The sequence below is a fragment of the Phyllostomus hastatus genome, unplaced genomic scaffold, assembly GCF_019186645.2.
Source record: "Phyllostomus hastatus isolate PE091 unplaced genomic scaffold, TTU_PhHast_1.1 phas_contig_118, whole genome shotgun sequence".
Lineage (NCBI taxonomy): Eukaryota > Metazoa > Chordata > Mammalia > Chiroptera > Phyllostomidae > Phyllostomus > Phyllostomus hastatus.
This window is the reverse complement of record NW_025333543.1, coordinates 11,927,114-11,951,637: the sequence shown is the minus strand read 5'-3', so window position 1 is coordinate 11,951,637 and position 24,524 is coordinate 11,927,114. Positions and strand designations below refer to the sequence as shown.

The window sequence follows — 24,524 nt, the reverse complement described above, 5'->3', positions numbered from 1 at the left end:
TCTTTCCACCATTCCCACCCCCACACTTCCCCTCTGGCAGCTGTCAGTCTGTTCCATGTTTCCCTGTTTCTGGTCCTGTTTTGCTTGTTAGTTTATTTTGTTCATTAGATTCCTCATCATACTGTATGTCTTTCACTCACTGGTTTATTTCACTTAGCATTACAAAAAATTATACCCAAATATTAAAATTTAAAAGTTATGAATATAAAGATTAGACCCAATTATAGGAAAAAAATCTATATTAGCTTCTTTCTTTTTGTGTGTGTACCTGAAATCTATGAGGCACGTTCCTAGGTACGAGGGATACAAAGATAAAAGGCAGAGTTCTACACAACGGACTAAGTTTACTGGGAAAGACTGACAAGTGAACTGGTAAATGATAAATACAATAAAGACAAACAAAACTGTGCTACAGTAGCATAAGTTAGAAAGTGGAACACTTAAATATGTAAAATTGGATCCTACTGGTATCTTTCTAAGGACCTGTCCTCAGCCATGCATTACCATCACTCTGTTGGTCAGTTCATCTGTCTGCACCAAAGTTTCAACTGCCACAGAAAAGGCTTCCAATCCTACCTTTCCAAGGGATACATTCTAACATAAATCATTACCACTATCCCTTGGACAAGCCAATCTGCATTCTACTCTGTTCTCTTTGCCCCCATCCCAACACATATATATCCAAACTAGATAGTAATGGAGACTTATATTTACCCAGACAAGAAAAAAATAATAATCTTGTCATCACCTTTGACTCTCCCCCTATATTTTGACTAAAACAGCTATACTACCCTTTCAAAAAATCTTTTCCTCTATTTTCATGGCCACTACTGTTTTGTATGCTATTTGACTCTAAGCCATATTAGTGTAAGGGTCTCTTAGCTGATCTCTTCTTGTCTAGATTCCTTTTCTAATATATAGTATTGGGTTGGGCAAAAAGTTCATTTCTTTCTGTAAAATAAAAAACATACATTTTTTCATTTTCAACAATTGTACCGATTTGGATATTTTGAGTATATTAGCTATCTCTTCCATGGTATAACATTGATCATTCTCAGTTAATGTCTTGATTTGATCACTATCAGCTTCAAGTGGTCTCCTGACTGTTGAGCATCATCCAATGAGAAATCTCTTTAAAATGAAATTTCGCAAAACACTTTTGACACATTCAGTCACAGCACTTTCTCCATACACTACACAAATCTATTTTTGTGTTTCAGTTGCATTTTAACCTCTCTTGAAATAAAGCATAATGTGCTGAATACGCTGCACATTTTCTTCCATCTTCAATATTAAAATAACTGCACAAAAATTCACCAATTTTGGTAAGTTTTTTTAAATGCATGTTGATATGACAGCTGTCACAATACAATCTAACAAAACTGTTTCAGATGAAGTTAAAGACAACTAAGCACTACTAGAGCCATTTTACAGAAAAAAACAAATGAACTTTTTGACCAACCCAATAATTTACTTTAGTATTCCTCAACCCCTTTGTCCACTGTACAATTTAGAAAGCTTTTAAATAGAGATGCCTGCATTCCACAAAGTTCCACACATGAGAATAATGTGGAACTAAAACTAAGATCCACTATATTTGTCATTACATTTTTTCCCACAAAATAAAAGGATCTTCACCAATACATTTTATTTTTACTATAATTTTTAAAATGTAAAAAAAAAGCCCCTAAAAAGAAACCTTACTACAAAGATAACTAAAAGTGACAAAATCAAATGGCTAAAATACTGTGTGCCCCTCACTAATTGACTGTTTATCAGTCACTGTTTCCTTTACCTTTTATTGTTATTGAATATTAAACTCTTTTCATTTTTTTCCCCTGATAGAATGTCAGTTTGAATTCACATAGGGCAAAAGTGAAGAAGCTTTTCTGTGGACAGTTTTGACCTTATTTTGCTGATTGAGCAATGATCCCAGCATAAAAAGAGATACTTTTTGATTCTATATCAGAATGGGTATGACTGGGAAAAATATGTAAAGAAAATAGAGTAAAACTTCACCTGAAAAAAATTTAAACAAATAAATACAACCTGATCAAAGTTTCTTGTAATCATGGAGTTGGTCAGTATTTTAAAGTTGAAGGCCATCGAAGGAAAAAGAAGTAAGAAAATTTCAATTATAAATACTCTGTCATCCTAATCTTAAAAACAATTTCAAAACTTTGTTTCAGTAAAAACACTAACATTACATTCATTCCTTCATTTTCAGACCTTTTGATTTCAGTCTAAAATTTTCTCTAATTCAAAGTGTTTCTCTTCCTCTTACAGCTCTCTTGTTTTAGGTGTTTGCTAAAGAATAATAAATCAGAAATGTATTTTTCAGTTTATCCTAAACCACCATTCTAACTCACCCTTTATGTCGAACTATGAAGAACAATTTCAATAATCAACAAGAATTAAACATCTAATCTTGGCTATTTAGTTGCTGAATCTTAAAATACTGCTCAAAACTGCTGATCTTTATAACTCAGTTTTTTCTGAATTTAGTCTTCAGAATCAACCGATCCTGTGTTTTTTCTTTCCTGTTTCAGTATCAGTAATCTGTCTTATTTAACTACTTTTATATTGTCATTGCTATAAAACATGAATTTTTTAATACAGAAAAGTATAATAAAGATCATCCATAATACCATGACCTTGAGCATAGCACTGTTAACCAGGTTATATATTTTTATTTCTGATTAATTTATAAACTGTATGGGTTTGTGATGAATGTTTTAATCAGTCTGGTATACAAAACAAGTAAATTCAGAGACTAAATAAATTGATGAAATTTGCTAAAGATATTCACAAGATAGGTTAAAAAAATACTAAATGGAATACAGATTGTACTTTTATTCCTAACAACTGCAGCCTTTACATTTTCTTGGTATTTTTATGTGAATACTTTAAGTTTAGGAAAAGAGATGCCAAGCATAACATTTGTTTTAGTAACAGAATCATGTGCCTAGGATTATGGGGGGAAAAATCATACAAAGACAACTGAAAACATATACAGCTCTACTTCAGTTCTCAAACAGATATGAAATGCAAAACTAGCTGTTTCTTATTAGAAAGCTGTCTACAATTCTTATGACATATATAAAATATTTTTTATTTACATGAAGGTCATATTTTTAAAACTCTACATGGCAGATAGAAAATACTTATATCTGCAAGCATATTTCCACCAACAGAAGGTCAATCTGAAAGATTCCCTTATCTACAAATGGCTGACACGAGAAATACCCTTTCTCATCATTACTACTAGACATTTCCTTAGCATTTCCTCTTCACAACTACTTCAGATATCAGCACTGTCTGGAACACCTACCTTTACTTATAATTCTCACTTAACCCTCACACAAACTGACAAAGGATCTCTAAGTGGTGACACAAGACAGGCAGTAAAATGCAGAAGAGAGAAGGAAAGAGGTAAAAGAAAAGTGCATTAAACCTATTTGCTAGTCTTTACCACCAGTCTGTCCACTATCCTGTAACTCCAGACTGCTCATTACCATCAACAAGTATCATCTGCACAAATGGATTGGGAAGAGTGGAGAGATGTTTTTCCACCACAGCAGAAAATTCTTATTTTCATTCTTATTCCTACTTCATTTTCAATTTCACCACAGAAATAAGGGAAAGAAAAATTATATATTCAAGCTAAAGTCATTATTCACTTCTCACATCCAGTGAATGTTTTGCTTTATTCTTTAATCTATGCCAATTTATTTTCTTCCTTGCAATCTCTCACATAACCTAAGCTCAGCTAATCATACCTATCCAACAGACTGCCCCATTCCCATCAATTTATATCCTTTTACCTAACAAATTCTAGAGCTACTTTCTTGCTTCCCATTTCCCTCCCATTCCACCAATATTTTGAATCACAATTAGGCTTGGAATTGAGAAGAATATTATTCCCATAAAACATACACAGTACTAATAATGTACAATCCAAACTTTATGCAAGTTTGAGATTCAGTTCACTCATGTGTAAAAGCAAGGAATTAGCTTAGGTCACCACTCCAAAAATCTGGCTGACAAATTTCTAGACCCCAATAATAGGGATTATGAAAATATACATCTGAAGTGGTACACAGCAATTTTCTAAAAGGTACTCAGATGAGTCTACTGATGCTTAAGAATCACTGATAAATGCTAAGGCTCCTTCTTAGTCTAACATTCCAAGATTCTAAGCTGGAATTTTCACTGCATGTTCTGATAGGAATATTGCTATAAAAGGAGTATAGTTTCTAGTTATTGGTATTAGAGCTCATGTATGTTACTCATTAGCTAGCCTTTTGTAATATGACCTAGTACCTAAGCACCATTTATATTATTTCATGAGCACAGCTAACTTGTAAATGAACACATAAAATATGTTTGCAGACCGGAGACCACCAACATTATAACAACACTAAGGCCTCAAAGTAAAACACTAAAAATTACTTATTTGGAATTATGTTCCTCATCAGACTTTTTCACAGATTTTTGTCAAATCACAACTAAGGTTTGACTCACATGTCAAAAATAAAGGTAGAAAGGGCATGCTCACTAGGATCTTTTATTTTGCTCATTCACTGATGGGGCTTTGTATTATCACTGGAATAAAGCCTAGAGAATTCTAGGCTTCAATGAAATCCAGGGCATTAAGATATCTAAAGAACAGTCTCATTCAAAAGTTTAAGGATCGTCAGGTCTTTACCTGCCTCAAAGCACACCAGATCATTCACTTATGAACAACACCTATCCTAGTTCTGGTAACTTTCAACCACCAATTCTCATAAAGAAAGAGTTCCCTTAGTCAATATTCCAGCTTATAGACATGTTTCAACATGTGGGAACCAAGCAAGCATAAACAGCACTTGAGCCCTGGCTGGTGTGGCTCAGTGGCTCTGTGAATCAAAAGGCTGCCAGTTGGATTTCCAGTCTACAGCACATTCCTGGGTTGCAGGCCAGGTCCCCAGCAGGGGCGTGCAAGAGGCAACCACACACTGATGCTTCTCTCTCAATCTCCTTCCCTTCCCCTCTTAAAAAGTAAATAAAATCTTTAAAAAAATTTTTAAATAAATAAACAGCACTTGAAAACATAACACATTAGTAGTGTATTAATTTAAGTGGAACTTATTCATTTATGAATGATGAATTATTATAAAAAGGCAAAAATGAAAACTGAATTATATGCTAGTCATCTTTTTTTAAATTGTTGTTCAAGTACAGTTTTCTGCCTTTTCCCCCCACCCCTCCCCACCTCTTTCCTGGTTTCCACCCCACCTTGTTACTGTCCACGTGTCCTTTGTAATTGTTCCTGTAAACCCTTCACCCTTTTCCCCCATTATCCCCTCCCCTCTCCCCTCTCCCCTCTGGTCACTGTCAGCCTGTTCTCAATTTCAATGTCTTCGGTTATATTTTGATTGCTTGTTTGTTTTGTTGGTTAGGTTCCAGTTAAAGGTGAGATCATATGGTATTTGTCTTTCACCACCTGACTTATTTCACTTAGCATAATGCTCTCCAGTTCCAACCATTTTTTCTTTAAAAGATGTACTTTCTTAAAGTTGTACAAAATAGCATAATAAAAAGAAAGTGTGTCCATTATATTTCCTCATTTCTCCAAACATAAAAATCTGTAGTGAATGCCATTATGTAAGCATTCTCTGGATACCAAGAGTGATACAATGGTTGCTAAGGTAACTTCTCATTATACTGAATACGTTGTGGGTTGGAGGGGGGCGGGGGAACATTCTTTAAAAAACAAATTTCAACACTTTAGCTATACCTGATAAATCTCTTTCTAATGCTACCTACTAAACAATAACTGTAGGCCATCTTTGAGAATACTATTTACGCCGTTATTTAAAAAGCTAGGCTTAATACCCTGGATGGTGTGGCTCAGTGGAGTGGATCTGCCAACCAAAAGGTCACTGGTTATAGATTCCTGGCTAGGGCACATGTCTGGGTTGCCAGCCAAATCCCCAGTCGGTGGGGCGTGTGTGAGGCAACTGATGGATTTATCTCTCACAAACTGATGTTTCTCTCCCTCTTTCTTTTTCCCTTCCCCCTCTCTAAAAGTAAATAAATAAAACCTTTAAAAAAGTAAAAGCTAGGCTTGAGTTGCCAAGGGAAGAAAAATTTTAATTTAAAAAGTTTGCAAAATAAAACACATCAATAATATCCAAAGCAACAAAGACAGTATTAATCTTGTAGAGTAAGTGAAGTGTTTATAATCAAAAGCAACATGATTTTACAGGTCTGTTCCATCAACTGTCATCATTTTGTTTCTAATCCTAAATTAAGACTAACACTGGAAGACTGCTGACTTTTCGGCCTGCGATTAAGCTAAATCCAGAGCAAGTAGTTATCCTTCATTTTGGTCTTTAAAATTTCTCATAAGCATGTTTAAAAAAACTGGGAATTTTCAGTGTATTACTGTAAGATAGCTTTGCAAAAAAGCCTATACTTAAAAATGCCAACAATAACTGTGGACTCCGACTATAAACACTCCTCATGCACAAGCAAAAGCTACTAGGGTACTTCGTCCTTTGCTTATGATCTTCCATAGGAGGGTTCCCAGTGAAGGCTGGCTTCTCCAAAGAATGTGTCCTCTGGATGTTTATTCAAAAGCTAAAGTGTATTTTGAGAACAAGCCCCAGATCTCCTCCTCTGCCTAAATAAACACTAAGATCAGACATCTGAATGGGGCATTAGTGGAGCCCCTCCCCCTTTTAACAGCTAAAAGGACTGTCGAAGAGGAAGCTCAGGCACAGCCTGGCTAAATCGGTAGGAACCAGGGCTATGGAGGTGGTGTGACCCGGCAGCAAATCAAATAGGCTGGTCAAGCACGAGCGAGAGGCGGCTAGGGCTCCTTTCAGTCCTTCTTTCTTAAATATATTTTACCTGACGTCGTCTTTTTACCTTCAAGTCTCTCCCAACGAGAAACCTCCACTTCCTCTATGAGGGTGTACGTGTTTGTGTGTGGTGACAATAATCTCAGCACCACGGCTGGGGGGCTAGGGATTGGAGGGGGTAGATACTCAGTTCTTTCACAAGCCTGTAATTCTCCTGGAAGGGAGTCCGGGGCTGGGAGAGCAGCACTGGCCGGTACTGGCTTGCAGCTCCTTCAGGTTGCAATGGTGGCCCCTAGGCGGGAGGGTAGAAGTGATACATGGATGGGAGTGACGATGCCTTCCCCTTCTACCCCTCCTGCCCACCAGGTCACAGTTCAGTTTACCTTCCCGGTACTTCTTGCGGAGCCGCCGGTGGACGCTCTTTACCACCCCGGACAGCTTCTCCTGCTCCAGCTTCCGTTCCTGCTCCTGGGGCGATGGAATGCTAGGGGATCCTGCCCCATGCCTGCGAACACAGTTTCGACCGCTGGCACCAATCTCCATTACGCTGCCGCTGCCGCCGCCGCCACCACGCCTCCAGGCCTCCCAGACGCCCGCTCAATGAAGGAAGTGAGGAAATGAGGCAGCAGCAGAGGTAAGATCGGAGACTGGCGGGCCAAACAGCCGAGGGACGGCTCTGAGACCTCAGGGGTAGGAGGAGAGCGCTGGGAAGGCTCACCCAAACGCACAAACTGATTGGTGAACTACCGAAGGCTGGGCGGAAACGGAAAAGACCAAAGGCCTATACAGCGGCTACTCAGTTGTTTGCAGGAAGGAGCAGCAGGAGGAGGCTGGGCTGCCAAGCCGAGAGCAGCTGAGGAGGTGGGAGTAGTGAACCCCAAAGCTCCGCTCCTCTCCTCTGCCAACCACTCTCCGGATTTTGTGCGCAGGCGTTGTGGTAACTCTTGAGAATGGGGCTGTGCCGACGCGCTTGCGCATTTATTTTTTTTCTGAGTTTGCTTGGTTTGGGCAGGGTTTTGATATCCAATTTTCTTCCAGCCAGCCCACCTCCTGCCAGTTCTATTCTGGTGTGACGAGGCTATCTGGCTTCTAAGCAGTGATTTAATAAACGGCTGGCAATAGCTAATGTCTATTGTGCCAATGCCATGTGAAAGACAGAAAATGGATACAGGAAAGTGCCAAGAAAAGCAATAAAAGGTGAAGAGTGCAAGGGAAAGAAAGCTGGAGAACCAACAACAGGTGCTGTCAAGAACTTTTGTGGAGACGGGTATCACAAGAATCCTGCCCTCCTTTAATAGGCATGAGAACTCTGGGCACTGTTAATGTTGGCATGGGTGACCCCCGCTGCCGTTTAGTTTGGTGGGTTGAGCTATGTGAAGTGTGCCTAAGAGGGTTAGTCAACCTTTTTCTCCCCCACTCCTACTCTCTTCTCTTGGGATGTTCATGGGGAATGTGGTTGCTGACTTCTATACCAGAAAGGTGGAACACAGCTCTCCAAAGAGAAGTGTGAGTCTCAGCATTAGTTCCTGAAGTGGTACTGTAGCTGCTGCAATGTCAAAGAGTCAATGGCTGAAAGCCCTTAATGAATTGTGGTAGGTTGCAGTGTATTCCTGTACTACAGTTGTTGGTTATGCATGTGGGCACTGAGAAAGATAATACTAACTAAGAAGGCTGTCTGGTAGCTTATTGGGCTCAAATTTAAAAGCAAAAATAAAAACAGTCCTGCATCCATTTCTATACAGGGGCCTCTCATGGAGAACTCACTTTAGGGGAACCCTGCACTGAACTACCTTCCTGCATTGTGTTTCTGTCCTCCGAGCCAGCCCTAATAGAGGAGTTTCTGGAATCCTATTTCAACCTAAGGGACTGAGACGTTCCCTATCTAATTGGAGCTGTGCAACTATATACCCATCAGCATCTTCACTGACCAATCAGAGCAGTTCCATTCTGACCGATCAAGGTAGTGTCTTTTGGACCAAACTGGGAGGATTTAGAGTCCTGTTTTGCATGAGGATGGACCAATCATGGTCCTCAGGGATGAGGATATCTGTGTATATGTCATCTCCCCTCTGGATCAGGGAGGGTACTTTCTTTTACAAGCAAGACTGAAGATTGCATTTCCCCAGCTGGAGAGGAAACACTGAAGACATGTCACCAGAGTGGAGCAGAGCAGAACACACTGACAGAGAGATGAGTTTATTGGTGTAGAGCAGAACAGACCAGAATAGGTGTGCCACAGGAGGGCACAGGTGACCAGGTTCTTGGTGATTGGGGACAAAGAATTGAACCAAACACAGAGAGTTTATAGCAGAAAGAGAGAGAGCAGATTTATTAAGCAATAGTACATTCCACAGAACATGGGAGCAGGCCAACTCTGAGCAGTAACTGACCTCAGAGGCTGGGGAATTCTATTTTTATAGGGGAGATATATCCTGGCTAGTTTTCGGGGTTATTTATTGTACATGTACGAGTAGTTATATTACTTTAAAGCTACTGTGCATGAGGTCTCCCATGATTTTCCTTGATTGGCCTCCAGGGGAGGGGGTGCCACAGTGTTAACACATTGCGTACCACATATAAATCTCTAAGACATACTCCAGGGACCGCATGTTTTGGGGAAAACTGCATGTTATTTAAATCATCATAACTACAGATCATAATGCACTTTAGGTGTTGTTTTTCAATAATTATAACATTTTTATTTACAAAAACAATTAAACAATTAATTAAACAATTAAAGTTCCTAGTACTTTTTTAACGTATGGTACTGCGTAAAACATTTTCCTCTATGAAGAGGGACCAAACAAAATTTACGTAAGTATCTAGATTTGCTCCTTTTTTCATGGGTGGCACAAACTCTACAGGCTCTCGTAGGAAATTTTTTCTTTCCACTCGCTGGAATACACGTAGGTCCATGCTGCTTCATACCACCTGACAAGCTTTTGGGTGGATCTTTACGAGGTGCTCTCCTTGCACCCCCAGGGGAAGGGCTGGACAGATTTGTCTCTGGTTCCGGAGAGCCTTCATTATTGTCATTTGTTATCCAGTCTCTCGCCACGGATAGCAGAAACTGTTCATTTCCTCTTGGCCCTTGTTGATCGTTTCTATTTCCTTTTTCATGTTGATATCATTTGCAGTGAGCTCATTGTAGCTTCCCTGTAGTTTCTGGTAGCTCATTGTGAGCTCAATGAGCTTCCTGACAATCATTGCTTTAAACTCAGTATCTGATAGTTGAGTTGCCTCTATTTCATTTAGCATTCTTTCTGAGGCTTCCTCCTTTCCTTTCATTTGGGAATTGTTTCTTTGTCTTCCCGTTGTTTGTGAGACTCTTCTGATAGCAGAAACTGTTTATACTTCATTTTTGCTTGTGGATTGAGGCGTGTGAAACACTAGAAAACTTGTGAGTGGTCCTTAACAGATGGCGCTTGAAACACGAGAAAACTCGTGAGTGGTACGAAATGTGTTAATTTATTATAATGCTATTATAATGAAGCAGGGGTCATGTAGTATCTTTTGTGCAGGTGCATTTATTATTCACTATGATTCAGCACTTTTCCAGAAAGCAGGAACCACCAGTCTTAGAACAGGATCTTTATCTTAGCCCTGGGTCACCTCCAGAGTTTACTCCTTTCTGACTATCTCCTGCCCCAAGTGGAACAGACCACAGCAGGGCAGAGATGCCTAGATGAAGATGGGCCTCACCCCAAAGCCACCTCCAATCAGGGCCATCTCACCCCCGACCCACCTTGCCCCAGGGCTGCCTCACAGCAGCACAGTTCCATACTGCTTCATAATTCAGCTGGAACATGATTGAGCTGTTCTATAGCCATGCTGTTCTCATAGCCTACTATATCACAGTTGAGCTGTTCGCATCAACTAAAGTTTCTTTCTTTACTGTATCCCAAATTGGGGATTCCTCTTGGCATTGAATTGAATGACCATTGGTTGACATGTGACATTGTCTGGAAATTTTTACAATAACTTTCAAATCAATAACTTTATAAATATAAATAAAGCTTGCATTATGTAACTTTTATATGCCACCTTCTGATTAATGAAGACACTGAAGAAAAAAGCATTATATACCAACTCCAGACAGGAGCAAGGAGGTGAAGGGAGAAGTTAAAAGTTGGAAGATATGTCCCTACAGGCACAGTGAAGAAGCAGATCAAACACAGATAAACTTCAAAAGAACTAATTATAATTATGAAGATAAATTACACAAGTGTGCCTGTTAAACTGAGAATATTGTGGTCTTATTTGAGGAGATTTCATTTGAGAAAAAAGGGGAGCTTGAAAAAACAAACCTCTTTTGGTTCTTTTCATATTTTAGTTATGTATGGGAGACAAAAAGAGGTACATATATTTGGAAGTTAAATCATAGTAAAGAGAGCATTAATTTCATTTGTACTGAATTGTAATTTTAAAGAAAACTTTCTTCCATGCTTCTATTAGCAAATGCATTTTAAAATGCTTTTTATTTTTATTTAATTCTCACCCAAGCATATGTTTTTACTGATTTTTGAGAGAGAGGAAGCTGGAGAGAGAAAGATTAGTTGCCTTTCATAGGTGCCTCAAACTGGGTGTCAGACCCTCAACCTAGGCATGTGCCCTGATTGCTAATTGAACCTGCAACTTTTTAGTACATGGGATGATGCTCCCACCAACTGAGTCACCTGGCCATGGCTTAAATGTTTTGTTAAAAATAAAGATGTACACTGAAGGAAAATTAGAAAATGCATAAAGGAGTAAAGAGAATAAAAGTTCTAAGACTATAAATCTTAAATCTCACCTCAAGAAAAAGAGACAGTACCTAGTATGAAGAAAGCTGGTACTATACTGCTACTCATTTTGCAGTTTATAAAAGTATACAATGAACACACTGTACATTTTAAACTTACACAATGTTATGTGTCAATTATATCTCAACAAAGCCATAGAAAAGGTAAAAGTCACCTAACTCATCAGTAAGATATAACAATTGTTATATTTTTTCTTTGCACATAAATACAGTATTTCAAATGGGGTATTTCTTGATGGCTGTGTGGTAATCTATTACATGAATAGCCCATCATTTCAGTAACTAATTCCCAGTTATTGTATATGCTGTTTCTAGTTTTTCTATATACCAAATAATGCCGTAATGAACAGCCTAATGCAAAAAAAAAATATCAATTTCTTACACATTTTAATAAATTAAATTACTAAAACAAAGTTTTGAATCAAAGTATCAAAAATGTAAAGATTCCTGATGTATACTGTCAAATTACCTTTTCTGAAAAGTGGTAGCAGGCTATGCCACCTCTAGTAGTACATAGTAATGTCTATTTCACTGCACCTGTACCAAATATGAGTATTACAATTTACAAATTCATTAATGAAATTTTTAAGGATCTCTATTTTTAGGAAATATAAGGATTTCCTGCTGTTTCTTAACTGGATATTCTGGTTGGCATACTATTTAATAGTAAATATTAATACTCTAAGAGCAAGTAAAAAACTTAAGATTATCTAGTTGTCATTTTTAAAACAAATTGAAGAGCTCCATATTTCAAATTTGTTTTTTATTTCACAATTTCTTGAGAAGCAACTCAAGAAAAAGAAATTGCACAGCTGATTTTTTGTTGGCAACCACCCTGTCTAGTATCAGAAGCTGTAACCCCTGCCAAGGCTAAGGCTGAGGGAACGACCTTGGACCATAAGCCATCAAGGAGACAAAAGCTTATCTCCCTGGCAGGAGCACCACTTCTGCTCCTTTTACTTCACCCTGCCTCGCCCCTAATGCTTGGTCGGTTAGCCAATGACAGGTAAGATTCCCCAAGGGGGGGAATGATCTAAGACAGGCACGATCACGTGGGCGGCCCCCAAGGAAGGACTTTGGGGGCTACAGCAAAAGGGGGTGATGGACCCTCGCCCCTTGGCTTTGACATAGCCTGACTCCTCATTGTCTGCGGGAAAATCTCCTAATCCCTTGGCTGCCTTACTTCCCTTGCTCCACCTAAGCCTGAAACAATGACAGAGGGTGGTGCAGTCCTGTGCTGGAAAGGGTGGGTTCCCCAGGTGATCTGGCCTAAGAAAGAATAGGTAAAATCCTGTGAAACCTGCTTTGTTTAGAATGCTCTCAATTAACTGATAAGGGTCAAAGGGAGAAGTAAGTTTATTCCTCAAAGTTTTACAGCTCTTTAGCTATCTGACCCTGACTCAAAATAGGCCCTCAGACTTCCTTGTTATTTATTGTTTGATCCTTGCTTCCTTGTAACGATTAATGACTTTTACCTGAATTCCTGTGTAAACGAAACCAATGAAAGCCATTGAGGAAAAGGCTCTTGGTCCTTCTCCTGTGAGAGATCGGCCACCTTTCTTCCCCAAGCAGATCATGTCTTGGTAGATTTATTCTTATCCATGGCGGCCAAGGGACCCTGTGGGCAGAGCCCCCACCACAATTTTTATTCTAAATTTGCATTAATTTAAATGGGGAAGAGCTGACCTGTCCTGAGAAACACCAATATTGTGTTTTCTTAGGTGTATGGTGGCAACTGGCCATAGGCCACAGCATAAAAGGGTATTGATATTTATAACTTTCCTCCAGTGTCATTAGAAATATTGACAAAATCTTTCTGTCAAGGTAACAGAAAAATGGTAATGGGATTATCCATTTAAGTAAAATTATTGTTGTAATTGATGGTCAGAGGGATTCACTGCAGGAAGTAGATTTGGTACCACATTCAACAACATATCTTATGCCCAAGAAAATAACAGCATTCCCCCTGCCCCGACACACACATTAGTGTGGTAACAGGATTTCATTTACTATAAACATCTTTTCAAAAATCTTATTATTATTTTAAATGGCTGTTGGGAATAGGGATTTTGGAATAAATCAGTATTCACTGAGCAGGACAAAGCAGTCTGGGAGAAAGAAGCATTTCCTTTTTTAGAACTGTATTTGTTTTTTTATGGTATTAAGTTTGTCCCCAGTCTTGCCCCTTTGCTTGCCTTCACCCAGAATCCCCCACCCTCAGGCTACCCCCATACCATTGTCCATGTCCAGGGGTCATGCATATATGTTTTTTGGCTAGTCCCTTCACCATCTTTGATCCAGTCAGTCCTCCTCTCCAACAACTATCAATCTGTTCCATATATTTATGCCTCTGTTTCTATTTTGTTCATTGCTTTATTTTATCTAATATTCGTTAGATTCCATGTATAAGTGAGATCATATTGTATTTGTCTTACATTGTCGGGCTTATTTCACTCAGCATATGTCTCCAAGTCCATCCATACTTTTGCAAAAGGTAAGAGTTCCTTCTTTATAACTGCTGCATAGAATTCCATTGTGTAAATGTTACCACTTTTTCTTTATCCACTCATCTACTGGTGGGCACTTGGGCAGTTTCCAGACCTTGGCTATTGTAAATAATGCTGCTATGAACATAGGGGTGCATATAGTCTTTCTGATTAGTGTTCTAGGATTCTTAGAATATAGTCCTAGAAGTGGGATCACTGGGTCAGAAGGCAGTTCCATTTTTAATTTTTTGAGGAAACTCCATACTCAGTAGATGCACCAATGTGCTTTTCCACTAACAGTACTCTAGGGTTCCCTTTTTCCCATATCCTTGTCATCATTGTTTGTTGATGTGTTGATGGTAGCCATTCTGACAGGTGTGAGGTGACATCTCACTGTGGTTTTAATTTGCATCTCTCTGATGGCTGGTAATGTTGAGCATTTTTCATATGTCTATGGGCCATCTGTATGTCCTCTTTGGAGAAGGGTCTATTCAGGTCATAGAAGGTTGCTCACTTTTTAAAATTAGATTATTTGTTTTCCTGGTGTTGAGTTGTATAAGTTTTTTTATATATATTGGACATTAATCCCTTATCAGATGTATCATTGGAAAATATGTTTTCCCATACAGTGGGTTCCCTTTACATTTCATGATGGTTTCTTTAGATGTGAAAAAGATTTTTAATTTGATGTAGTCTCCTTTTTAAAAATGTTTTCCTTTTTTCCCTTGCCTTAGGAGATATATTAGCAAAAATATTGCTAAATGAGATATCTGCAATTTTACTACCTGTTTTCTTCTAGAATTTTTATACTTCTAGGACTTACATTTAAAATTTATCTATTTTGAGATTATTCTTGAGTGTGGCGTAAGTTGGTGGTCTTTTCATTTTTTTTGCGGGGGGTGGGTGGGTATGGACCAGTCCAGTTTTCCCAGCTCCATTTATTGAAGAGACAGTTTTTGCTCCATTGTATGCTTTTCCTTCCTTTCTCAAATATTAATTGACTATTAAGGAATGGGTTTATTTCTGGGCTCTCTGTTATGTTCCATGCTTGTTCTTATGCTGGTACCAAGCTGTTTTGATTACAGTGGCTTTATAATATAGTTTGATATCAGGTACTGTGATACTTCCAACTTTGTTCCTCTTTCTGAAGATTGCTGAGTCTCTTCAGGGTCTTTTTTGGTTCTATATAAATTTTTGAAATATTTGTTTTAGATTTGTGAAATACGCCATTGGTATTTTAATAGAATTGCAGTGAATCTATAGATAGCTTTGGGTAGTATGGATATTTTAATAATATTAATTCTTCAAATCATTGAACACAGTATGTGCTTCCAATTATTTTTATTTTTCTAAATGTCTGTCTTAGGTTCATATAATATTTCAAATACAGGTCCTATACCTCCTTGGTTAAATTTACTCCCAGGTACATTATTTTTTGCTGCTGTTGTCATTGTTGCAATAGAAAATGAGAATGATTTCTTAGTTTCCTTTTCTGATAGATTATTATTGGTATATAAAAATGCCAGCTCTTTCTGATAATTAATTTTGTATCTTCCCACTATGCCAAATTCACTTTTAGGTCTAGTAGTGTTTTGGTGGAGTTTTTAGGGTTTTCTATGTACAATATCATGTCGTCTGTGAATATTGACAGTTTTACATTCTCCTTTCCAATTTGGGTGCTTTCTATTTCTTCTTGTTTGATTGCTCTGTCAAGGACTTCAAGTACTTTGTTGAATAAAAGTGATAAAAGCAGACATTCGTGTTCCTGATCTTAATGGAAATGCTTTTCATTTTTTCCTATTGAGTACAATGTTGGCTGTAGGTTTTCATATGTGGCCTTTATTATCTTGAGTTATGATCCCTCTTGAACTTTCTGTAATAATTTGAGAAGGATAGTGTTACTTCTTCCTGAATGTCTAATAAAATATCTCTGTGAAGCCATCTAGTCCAGATCTTCTGCTTACTGTTTTTTTTTAATTACTGTTTCAATTTTATTACTTGTTAATGATCTGTTTAGACTTTCTGATGTCCTGATTCCATTTTGAAACTTTGTATGTTTCTAGAAATTTACCCATTTTGTCCATGTTGGCCAATTTGTCGTCATATAGTTCATAGAATTTTCTTAAGATCTCTTGTATTTCTGTGATATCAGTTGTCACTTTTCTTCTTTCATTTCTGATTTTATTTATTTGGTCCCTGTCTCAATTCTTTCTTGATTAGTCTGGTTAAAGGTTAATCAGTTCCGTTTTTCTTTTCAAGGTACCAATTCCTGTTTTTTTAAATCAATTGAATTATTATTTTTTTAGTTTCTTGTCATTTATCTCCACTCTGATCTTGATTATTTCCTTCTTTCTATTTATTCTGAGGGTTGTTTGGCATTGTTTTCTTCTAGTCATTTTAGGTGTAGATTTAAATTTGTTATTTGAGATTTTCCTTGTTCCTGTAGGTTGGCCTATAGTGCTATGAACTTCTCTCTCAGGACCGCTTTTGCTGTTTCCCATAGATTTTGATTTGTTGTGTGTTCATTTTCATTTGTTTCCAGGTACTTTTTGATTTCTTCCTTGACTTCATTAATAACACATTCATTATTTAATAACATGCTATTTAGCCTCCGTGTATTTGAATGTTTTTGAGTCCTTATATTGAGCTTGATTTCTAGTCTCATGCCATTGTGATCCCAGAAAATTATTGATATGATTTCAGTCTTGTTGAATTTGTTAAGACTTATTTTGTATCCTAACGTGGTCTATCTTTAAGAATGTTCTATGTGCACTTGAGAAGAATGTGTATTCTGCTGCTTTAGGATAAAATGTTCTGTAAATATCAATTAAATGTATTCTATCTACTGTGCCAATTGCGGTCACTCTATCCTTGTTTAGGTTGTTTTTTTTTTTTGTCTATAAGATATATACACTGATAACAGTGAGGGGTTGAAATCCCTCACTATGACCTTATCGCTGACAATTTTTTTCATAAAATCCACAAGATGGCACTGACTGGTGTAGCTGAGTGTGTTGGGCGTCATCTCATGAACTGAGAGTCTACTGGTTTGCTGCCTGGGTTGTGGGCAGGCTCCCCATTTGAGAGCTTGTGAGAGGCAACTGATTTATATTTCTTTTACACACTGGTGTTTCTCTCCCTCACTTTCTTCCTCATTTCCACTCTCTCTAAAAAGTATATTAAAAAAAGCTATGAAGGGGCTTCTCGCCTCTAAAAAATAACTGAATTATTCCAATATTATATTCCACCAATATTATATTTAGGTGTACCTGTATTTGGTGCAGATATGTTTACAAGGGTTATATCCTCTAGTTGGATTGATCCCTTTAGCAGTATGTAGTAACCCTCTTGTCTCTTGTTATGGCCTTTGCTTTGAAGTCTATTTTGTCAGATATATGTATGCTACCCAAGCTTTTTAGTCCCCATTTGCATAGAATTTTTTTTCAATCCCTTCATTTCTATCTTGTGTAAATCTTTTGTTCTTAGATGTGTCTCTTGTAGACAGCATATGTAAGGATCACATTTTCTTATCCATTCAGCTACCCTATGTCTTTTAAGTAGAGCATTTAAATGTAAAGTTATTATACATAAGTACTTATGTAATGCCATTTTTGTTGTACCTCTATTTCTCTCTCTCTCCTCCTTCTTCTTTCTCTTCCCCTTCCTCTTCTTCTTCTACTTCTTCTTTTCCTTCTCCTTCTTAATGCAGTGCCTTTAATATTTCTTGCAATGCTGATTTCATGGTAATGAAGCCCTGCAAAGGGCTTTATTTCCCCTTCAATTTTAAATGATAGCTTTGCTGGGTAGAGTAGTCTTAGTTGCATATCCTTATTTTCATCATTTTGAATACTTCATACCAATCCTTTCTGTCCTGAAATGTTTCTGTTGAGAATAAGCTGATAGTCTTATGTGAACTCCCTTCTGGGTAACTAACTGTCTCTCTCTTGCTGCCTTTAATCTTCTCTTTTTGTCTTTAACTTTTGCCATTTTAATTATGATGTTTCTTGGTGTATTTCTCTTTCAGTTCATTTTGATTGGGACTCTATGTTTCTGAATTTGTATAACATTTTCCTTCATCAGTTTAGGGACATTTACTGTGATTATTTCTTCATTCAGTTTCCATATCCCTTACTCTCATCTTCTGGAACCCATATAATGCAGATACTTTTACACTTGCTGTTGTCCCAGAGGTTCTTTAGCCTTTCCTTGTTTCTCTTAAATCTCTTTTCTTTTTTCATTATCTGTTTAGATGGATACTGTTATCTTGTCCTCTAATATGCTGACTTGATATTCTGCATCTAACCTGCTTTTGATTCCTTCTAGTGAATTCTTTATTTCAGATATTGTATTCTTTGTCTCTGATTGTTTTTTTTATGATTTCTACATTCTTTTTAATGCTTATTATCTCTTTGTTTAAGTTCTTACTGAGATCATCCATTCTACCCTTCTTCCTAAGTTCCTTGAGCACCCTTATAAACACTTTTTAAAAACTACCTGGTATTTATGTTGCTTCCATTTCATCTATTTCTTTTAATTCTTTTTCTGGGGATTTCTGTTTTTATTTTCTTTAGAATACTTCTCTTTGTCTCCTCATTTGGATCTATGTGTTAAATAGATGTACTCTGTCTCCCAGACTTCTTTCAGTGTCTTGCTGGGCTCAGTGGCACATACTCCAGATTACATGTTCTCCATGCTCTAGGAGTATTTATTGTGGGTTATGTACACCTCCTCTTGTAGTTTGAATCTTGAATGCTGTTGGCCCTTTCATGGGTAGACTTAACCTGTCAAGCTTGAAATATGTAAGGGTAAACCTAGTCCACTGTATGTGAGATGCTATGTAAGGGCTGCTCCTTAAGGTGTCATTTTTATCAGCCAGGTCTGATTCTTGCATGAATCCCCCTTTGAATGCTGGTTGTGTAGCTGGTTGGGTCAATTTGGTATGGTTCTAAATCTACCACTGTTGTGTTGATTCTGTGTTCATGTTGGAGGGGTTCATATACAGATCACTGTCAGATATTGCGTGTGCTTGGCCTTGGGCCACCTGTCTGTAGCTACCACACAGTTCACTGATGTGTCTGTATCTACTGGACCTGTGTGTGCGTGCAAGGGAACAATTTGTGTAAGAGTCATCTTCTTCCTGCTTAGAGTTGGGGGCAGTTCTGTAAAATGACTGACGGTCCCTGAGGTCAACCTCCACCTTTCAGCTACTCTGCTTCTTATTAAGGTTGCCTGGCGAGAAAGAGGCATTTCTAATGACTGCACTAAACACCTGATAACTAAATTTTTTATCCTCATGCTTTGTCTCATCTGATTAACATTTGCAGCCTTATCATTCATATTTGGAGTGTCATAGTAAGCTCTATGTCAAACAACCATGCAATATAGAGAAAATGTTCTTGGTAAAAAAAAATGGTTATTTTGGGGAGTTGCAGTAACATTCTTTACTTACACTTCTTTGTAAATTTTTGGTGTCAGTTGTTACTTTTCCTCTTTTATTTCTGATTTTATTTATTTGGGTCCTCTCTCTTTTTTTTTTTTTTGATGTGTCTTGTTAAAGGTTTGCCAACCTTGTTTATTTTTCAAAGAACAAACTCTTAGATTCATTAATATTTTATATTGTTCTTATACTCCATTTTGTTATTTTAGCTCTGATCTTTATTATTTTCTTTCTTCAGTTTACTTTGAGCTTTGGGCTTTCTTGGTGTTCTTTTTCAATTTCCTTTAAGTGTAAGTTTGGATTATTTATTGGAGCTGTTTCTTGTTTCTTGAGATAGGCCATAATGCCATAAGTTTCTTTTTTAGGACAGTATTCCCTGTGTCCCATAGGTTTGCTGTTTTTGTGTGCTCATTTTCTTTAGTTTCAAAGTATCTTTTGATATCTCCCTTGTTCTCATTGTTAACCCATTCACTATTTAATAACATGTTATTTAGCTTCCATGTCTTTGTCTTTTTTTTTATTTTTCACTATTTTTTGATTTTTAGTTTCATAGCATTATGGCTAGAGATGATGCTTGATATGATTTCAGTCTACTAAATGTATTGAGACTTGTTTTGTGTCCTTGTTTTGTGTCATGTAATTTATTTTAAAATATGTTCCATATGCTCTTGAAAAGAATATATTCTGCTGCTTTGGGGTAAAATTCTCTGAAGATATCATTTAAATCTACTTGATCTAGTTTGTCACTTATGGCTGTCATCTCTTTCTTGATCTTTTTGTCTGGAAAATATAGTCATTGATGCCAAAGGGTTATTAAAATCCCTTACTATGACTGTATTTCTGTTATTCTCTCCCTATGTCCATCAAGATTTCCTTTACATCTTTTGGTGCTCCTATGTTGGGTGCATAAATGTTTACTAGGTTATATCATCTTTTGAATTGTTCTCTTTATCATCACATAGTGTCCTTCTTTGTCTCTCACTATAGCCTTTGTTTTAAAATCTATTTATCGGTTATAAGTACTTGTACCCCAGCTTTTTTTCCTTTCCATTTGCATGAACTATTTTTTCTACCCCTTTGCTTTTGGTTTGTGTGTCTTTTAATCTGATAAGGATCTATTGAAGACAACACATATATGGGCCTTGTTTTCTTATCCATTCAGCTACCCTGTGTCTTTTGATTAGAACATTTAAGCCATTTACACTTAAAATGGTTACTGAGAGGTATGTATTTATTGCCATTTTACACTTTTTAAGTATATTGTATTGATTATGCTATTACAATTGTCTCATTTTTCCTCCTATGTCCCTGTCCACCCAGTAACCCCATTATCTTCAGCATTCCCTACCCTTAGTTCATGTCCATGGGTTGTACAAATAAGTTATTTGTGTTCTCCATCCCCTATAGTATTCTTAACCTACCCCTGTCTATTTTGTATCTACCATTTATGCTTCTCATTCCTTGTACCTTTTTCCCCATTCTCCCCCTTCCCTATCCCCACTAAAAACCCTCCATGTGATGTCCATTTCTATGATTCTGTTTATGTTCTAGCTGTTTCCTTAGTTTGTTTGGTTTAGGTTAAGTTGTTGATAGTTACAAGTTTTCTGTCATTTTAGTGTTCATAGTTTTGATCATCTCCTTTTTCTTAGATAAGTCCCTTTAACATTTTATATAATAAGGGCTGAGTAATGATGAACTCCTTTAACTTGACCTTCTCTGGGAAGAAATTTATCTACCCTTCCATTCTCAATGATAGCTTTGCTAGATAGAGTAATTTTGGATGTAGGTCCTTACTTTTCATGACTTTGAATACTTCTTGCCAGCTCCTTCTTGCCTGCAAGGCTTCTTTTGAGAAATCAGCTGATAGTCTTATGGAAACTCCTCTATAGGTAACTGTCCCTTTTCTTCTTGCTGATTTCAAGGTTCTTTCTTTATCTTTAACCTTTGACACATTTTAATTATGATGTGTCTTGGTGTGGCCCTCTTTGGGTCCATCTTGTTTGGGACTCCCTGATCTTCCTGAACTTGTATGTGTATTTTTTTTTTTTTGCCATATTGGGGACATTTGCTGTCATTATTTTTTCATATAAGTTTTCAATTTCTTGCTCTTCTGCTTCTCCTTCTTGTACCCCTATGAGTTGGATGTTGGTACATTTAAAGTTGTTCCAGAGGTTTCTAAGCATATCCTCCTTTTTTTGAATTCTTATTTCTTCATTCTATTCCAGTTGAATGTTTATTTTCTTTCTTTTGTTTCAAATCACTGATTTGAGTCCTGGTTTCCTTCCCTTCACTGTTGGTTCTCTGTATGTTTTTATTTCATTTTGTATAGGCTTCATTTCCTCTTTTATTTTGCAGCTAAACTCAGTAATTTCTGTGAGCATCCTGATTACCAGTGTTTTGAACTCTGTATCCGACAGGTTGGCTATCTCGTCATTCAATTCTTTTTCTGGAGTTTTGATCTGTTCTTCCATTAGGGCCACATTTCTTTGTTTTGGAGTACCTGTTAAGCTGTAAGGAGTGGAGTCTTAAATATTCATCATGGCAGGGCAGCCGGCTCCACCTTGTGTTGCTGTATGTGGGGGCAGGGTTAGAGATGGAACAAAACCATTTGATTGGCTCCCCACTTTTGGTCAATTCCCCTGCTTCCCATAAGTGTCTGGCACCCTTCCAGTTACTGCCCTGCTGTTCATTCCCAAGTGGATGGGCTTGTGTACATTCTAGGACACTGTGGGCCTCTCAAATGGACTCTTCTGAGAGAGCGGCAGTTTCTTCTACCCCAACCACCACAGGTTTTTACAGCCAGAGGTTATGAGGAGGGGTCAGAAAGGAAACAATGCCACTTTCTCAGCTCTTGACCCAATTTCAGTCACTTCCCCTTGCATCCCACAAGCAAATGGCACCCTTCCCGATGCTGCACTGGTGCTGATTCCTGGGTATGTGGGCTTGTGTGTATGTTCAAGGACCCCATGGGTCCCTCAAATGGACCCTCCTGAGAGACTGGCAAATTCTTCTACTGCCAAAATCCCCACAGGTTTTTACATCCAGGGTTTGTGAGGCTTTATTTTCCCCGGTGTTGAAAGCCTGGGTTGAGCAGCCTGTCCTGGATTGGGATCGCACACTTCCCAGTTGTTTCTCCTGATTTTTATCCTCACACAAGTTTTGTACTGCCTGGTCCACCAACCGCCACCTTGCTGCATGTCCTCACCATGTGTCCTCTTTACCGTGGCTACCCATCTTCACTTTTCCTACCAGTCGGAACAAATGTTTCTTTTTTAACTCCTTGGTTGTTGGACTTGCCTACAGTTTGAATTTCTGGTAGTTTTGGTTGTATTTTGTTTTTAAATTGGTTGTTATCCTTTTGGTTGTGCAGGGAGGTGAAGTGTATCTACCTACACCTCCATCTTTGCTAGAAGTTATGGAAATTTTTCACCATTTTATTTTTTTTAACTATGTTTCTGTTTTCTTCTTTCTCTTGTCCTCTTTCTTCTTCTCCTTCTTTCTTCCCCTTCTCCTTCTCTTCCTCCTTCTTTGTACTCCTTTAACATTTGTAGGAATAAAGGTTTGGTGGTAAGAAACTCCTTTAGACTTTTCTTGACTGAGAAGCTCTTTATTTTCCTGTTAATTTTAGTTTTTTATTTTTTAAATATTTTATTTATTTGTTTTTAGAGAGAGTAAGGGAAGGAAAAAGAGAAGGAGAGAAACATCAATGTGTGATTGCCTCTTGAGTGCCCCCTATTGGGGACTTGGCCCACAACCCAGGGATGTGCCCTAGACTGGTAATCAAACTGGCAACCCTTTCATTCGTAGGCTAGCACTCAATCCACTGAGCCACATCAGCCAGGGGTGTTTCTCTGTTAATTTTAAATGACAACCTTGCTGGCAAAATAGCCTTCATTGTGGGTCCTTGCTTTTCATCACTTTAAATATTTCATGCCATTCTTTTCTGGACAGAAATGTTTCTGTTAGGAAATCAGGTGAGAGTCTTATGGTATCTCCCTAGTAGGTAACTAACTGCTTTTTTCTTGCAACTTTTGAAATTCTCTACTTGCTTTAAGCTTTGCCATTTTAATGTGTCTTCATGTAGGCCTCTTTGGGTCCATCTTGTTTGGGACTCTCTGTGCTTCCTGGACTTGTGGGTGTTTTTTTCCTTCACCAGGTTAGGGAAGTTAAAATTTTGTCATTATTTCTCAAATTGGTTCTCAATCCCTTGCTCTTTCTCTCTTCATTGTGGTATCCTTATGATGCATATTTTGTTATGCTTCATATTTTCCCAAGGTCCCTTAAGCTATCTTCATTTTTATATTATATTTCTTTTTGCTACTCTGTTATGAGTGTTTTTTTTCCTACTTTGTCTCCCAAATTGCTGATTTAATAATCTGCTTTCTCTAACCTACTGTTCATTCCATTCAATTTATTATTTATTTCAGATATTGAATTATTTACTTCTGACTGTCTTTTTATGCTTTCTATGTCTTTTTTCATGAGGTTGAGAATCCTTGTAATCATTACTTTGTACTCTATATCTGGTAAATTGCTTGTCTCCATTTTGTTTAGCTCTTCTTCTGGTGAATTCCCTTGTTCTTTTATTTGTGACCTGTCTCTTTTTCTTCCCATTTTGACTGCCTTTTTATGTCTGTTTGTATGTACTAGGTGGATCTGCAAAGACTCTTGTGAAGGTCCATGTCTGATGATGCCCTTGGCCGTGAGCCACCTTTTTGGATGTTTCAGCAATCCACTACTGTGGCTCCCTCTGCTTGGCTTGGGTGTTTGACTCAGGACAAAGCTGCACACCAAGGCTGGCTTTTTACAAGTACCAGGCTATGAGAAAGGTCAGCATAAGTATCAAAGCTCCCTAAGATCTGCCTCCACTTACAGGCTGTCTGTTATTCTTAATCACTGAAAGATCCTCTGGCTATACTGCCCAGCAGGGCTCTACAGGGTATACTGCTCTA

At 37.7% G+C, this 24,524-nt stretch overlaps 1 protein-coding gene and 1 long non-coding RNA gene across 3 annotated transcripts in view; one reads left to right on the top strand and one right to left on the bottom strand.

The window, feature by feature from the left end:
• BMT2 (base methyltransferase of 25S rRNA 2 homolog) overlaps positions 1–7,432 on the bottom strand; it is a 201,210-nt gene extending 193,778 nt beyond the window's left edge. The window contains exon 1 of the mRNA XM_045847799.1: positions 7,232–7,432. Within this exon, the coding sequence (XP_045703755.1) occupies positions 7,232–7,391 (160 nt within the window). The 5' untranslated portion in view covers positions 7,392–7,432. The remainder of the gene's footprint in view (positions 1–7,231) is intronic.
• A 229-nt stretch (positions 7,433–7,661) lies between these two features.
• Positions 7,662–24,362, top strand: LOC123824578. Of its 2 annotated transcripts, none has more exons than XR_006786727.1 (3): positions 7,662–7,785; positions 8,591–8,808; positions 24,223–24,362. It is a non-coding gene; the product is annotated as an uncharacterized LOC123824578 (long non-coding RNA). The 2 variants fall into 2 exon arrangements; XR_006786728.1 differs by having other exon boundaries at positions 7,710–8,087.
• The last annotated feature ends 162 nt before the right edge of the window (positions 24,363–24,524 follow it).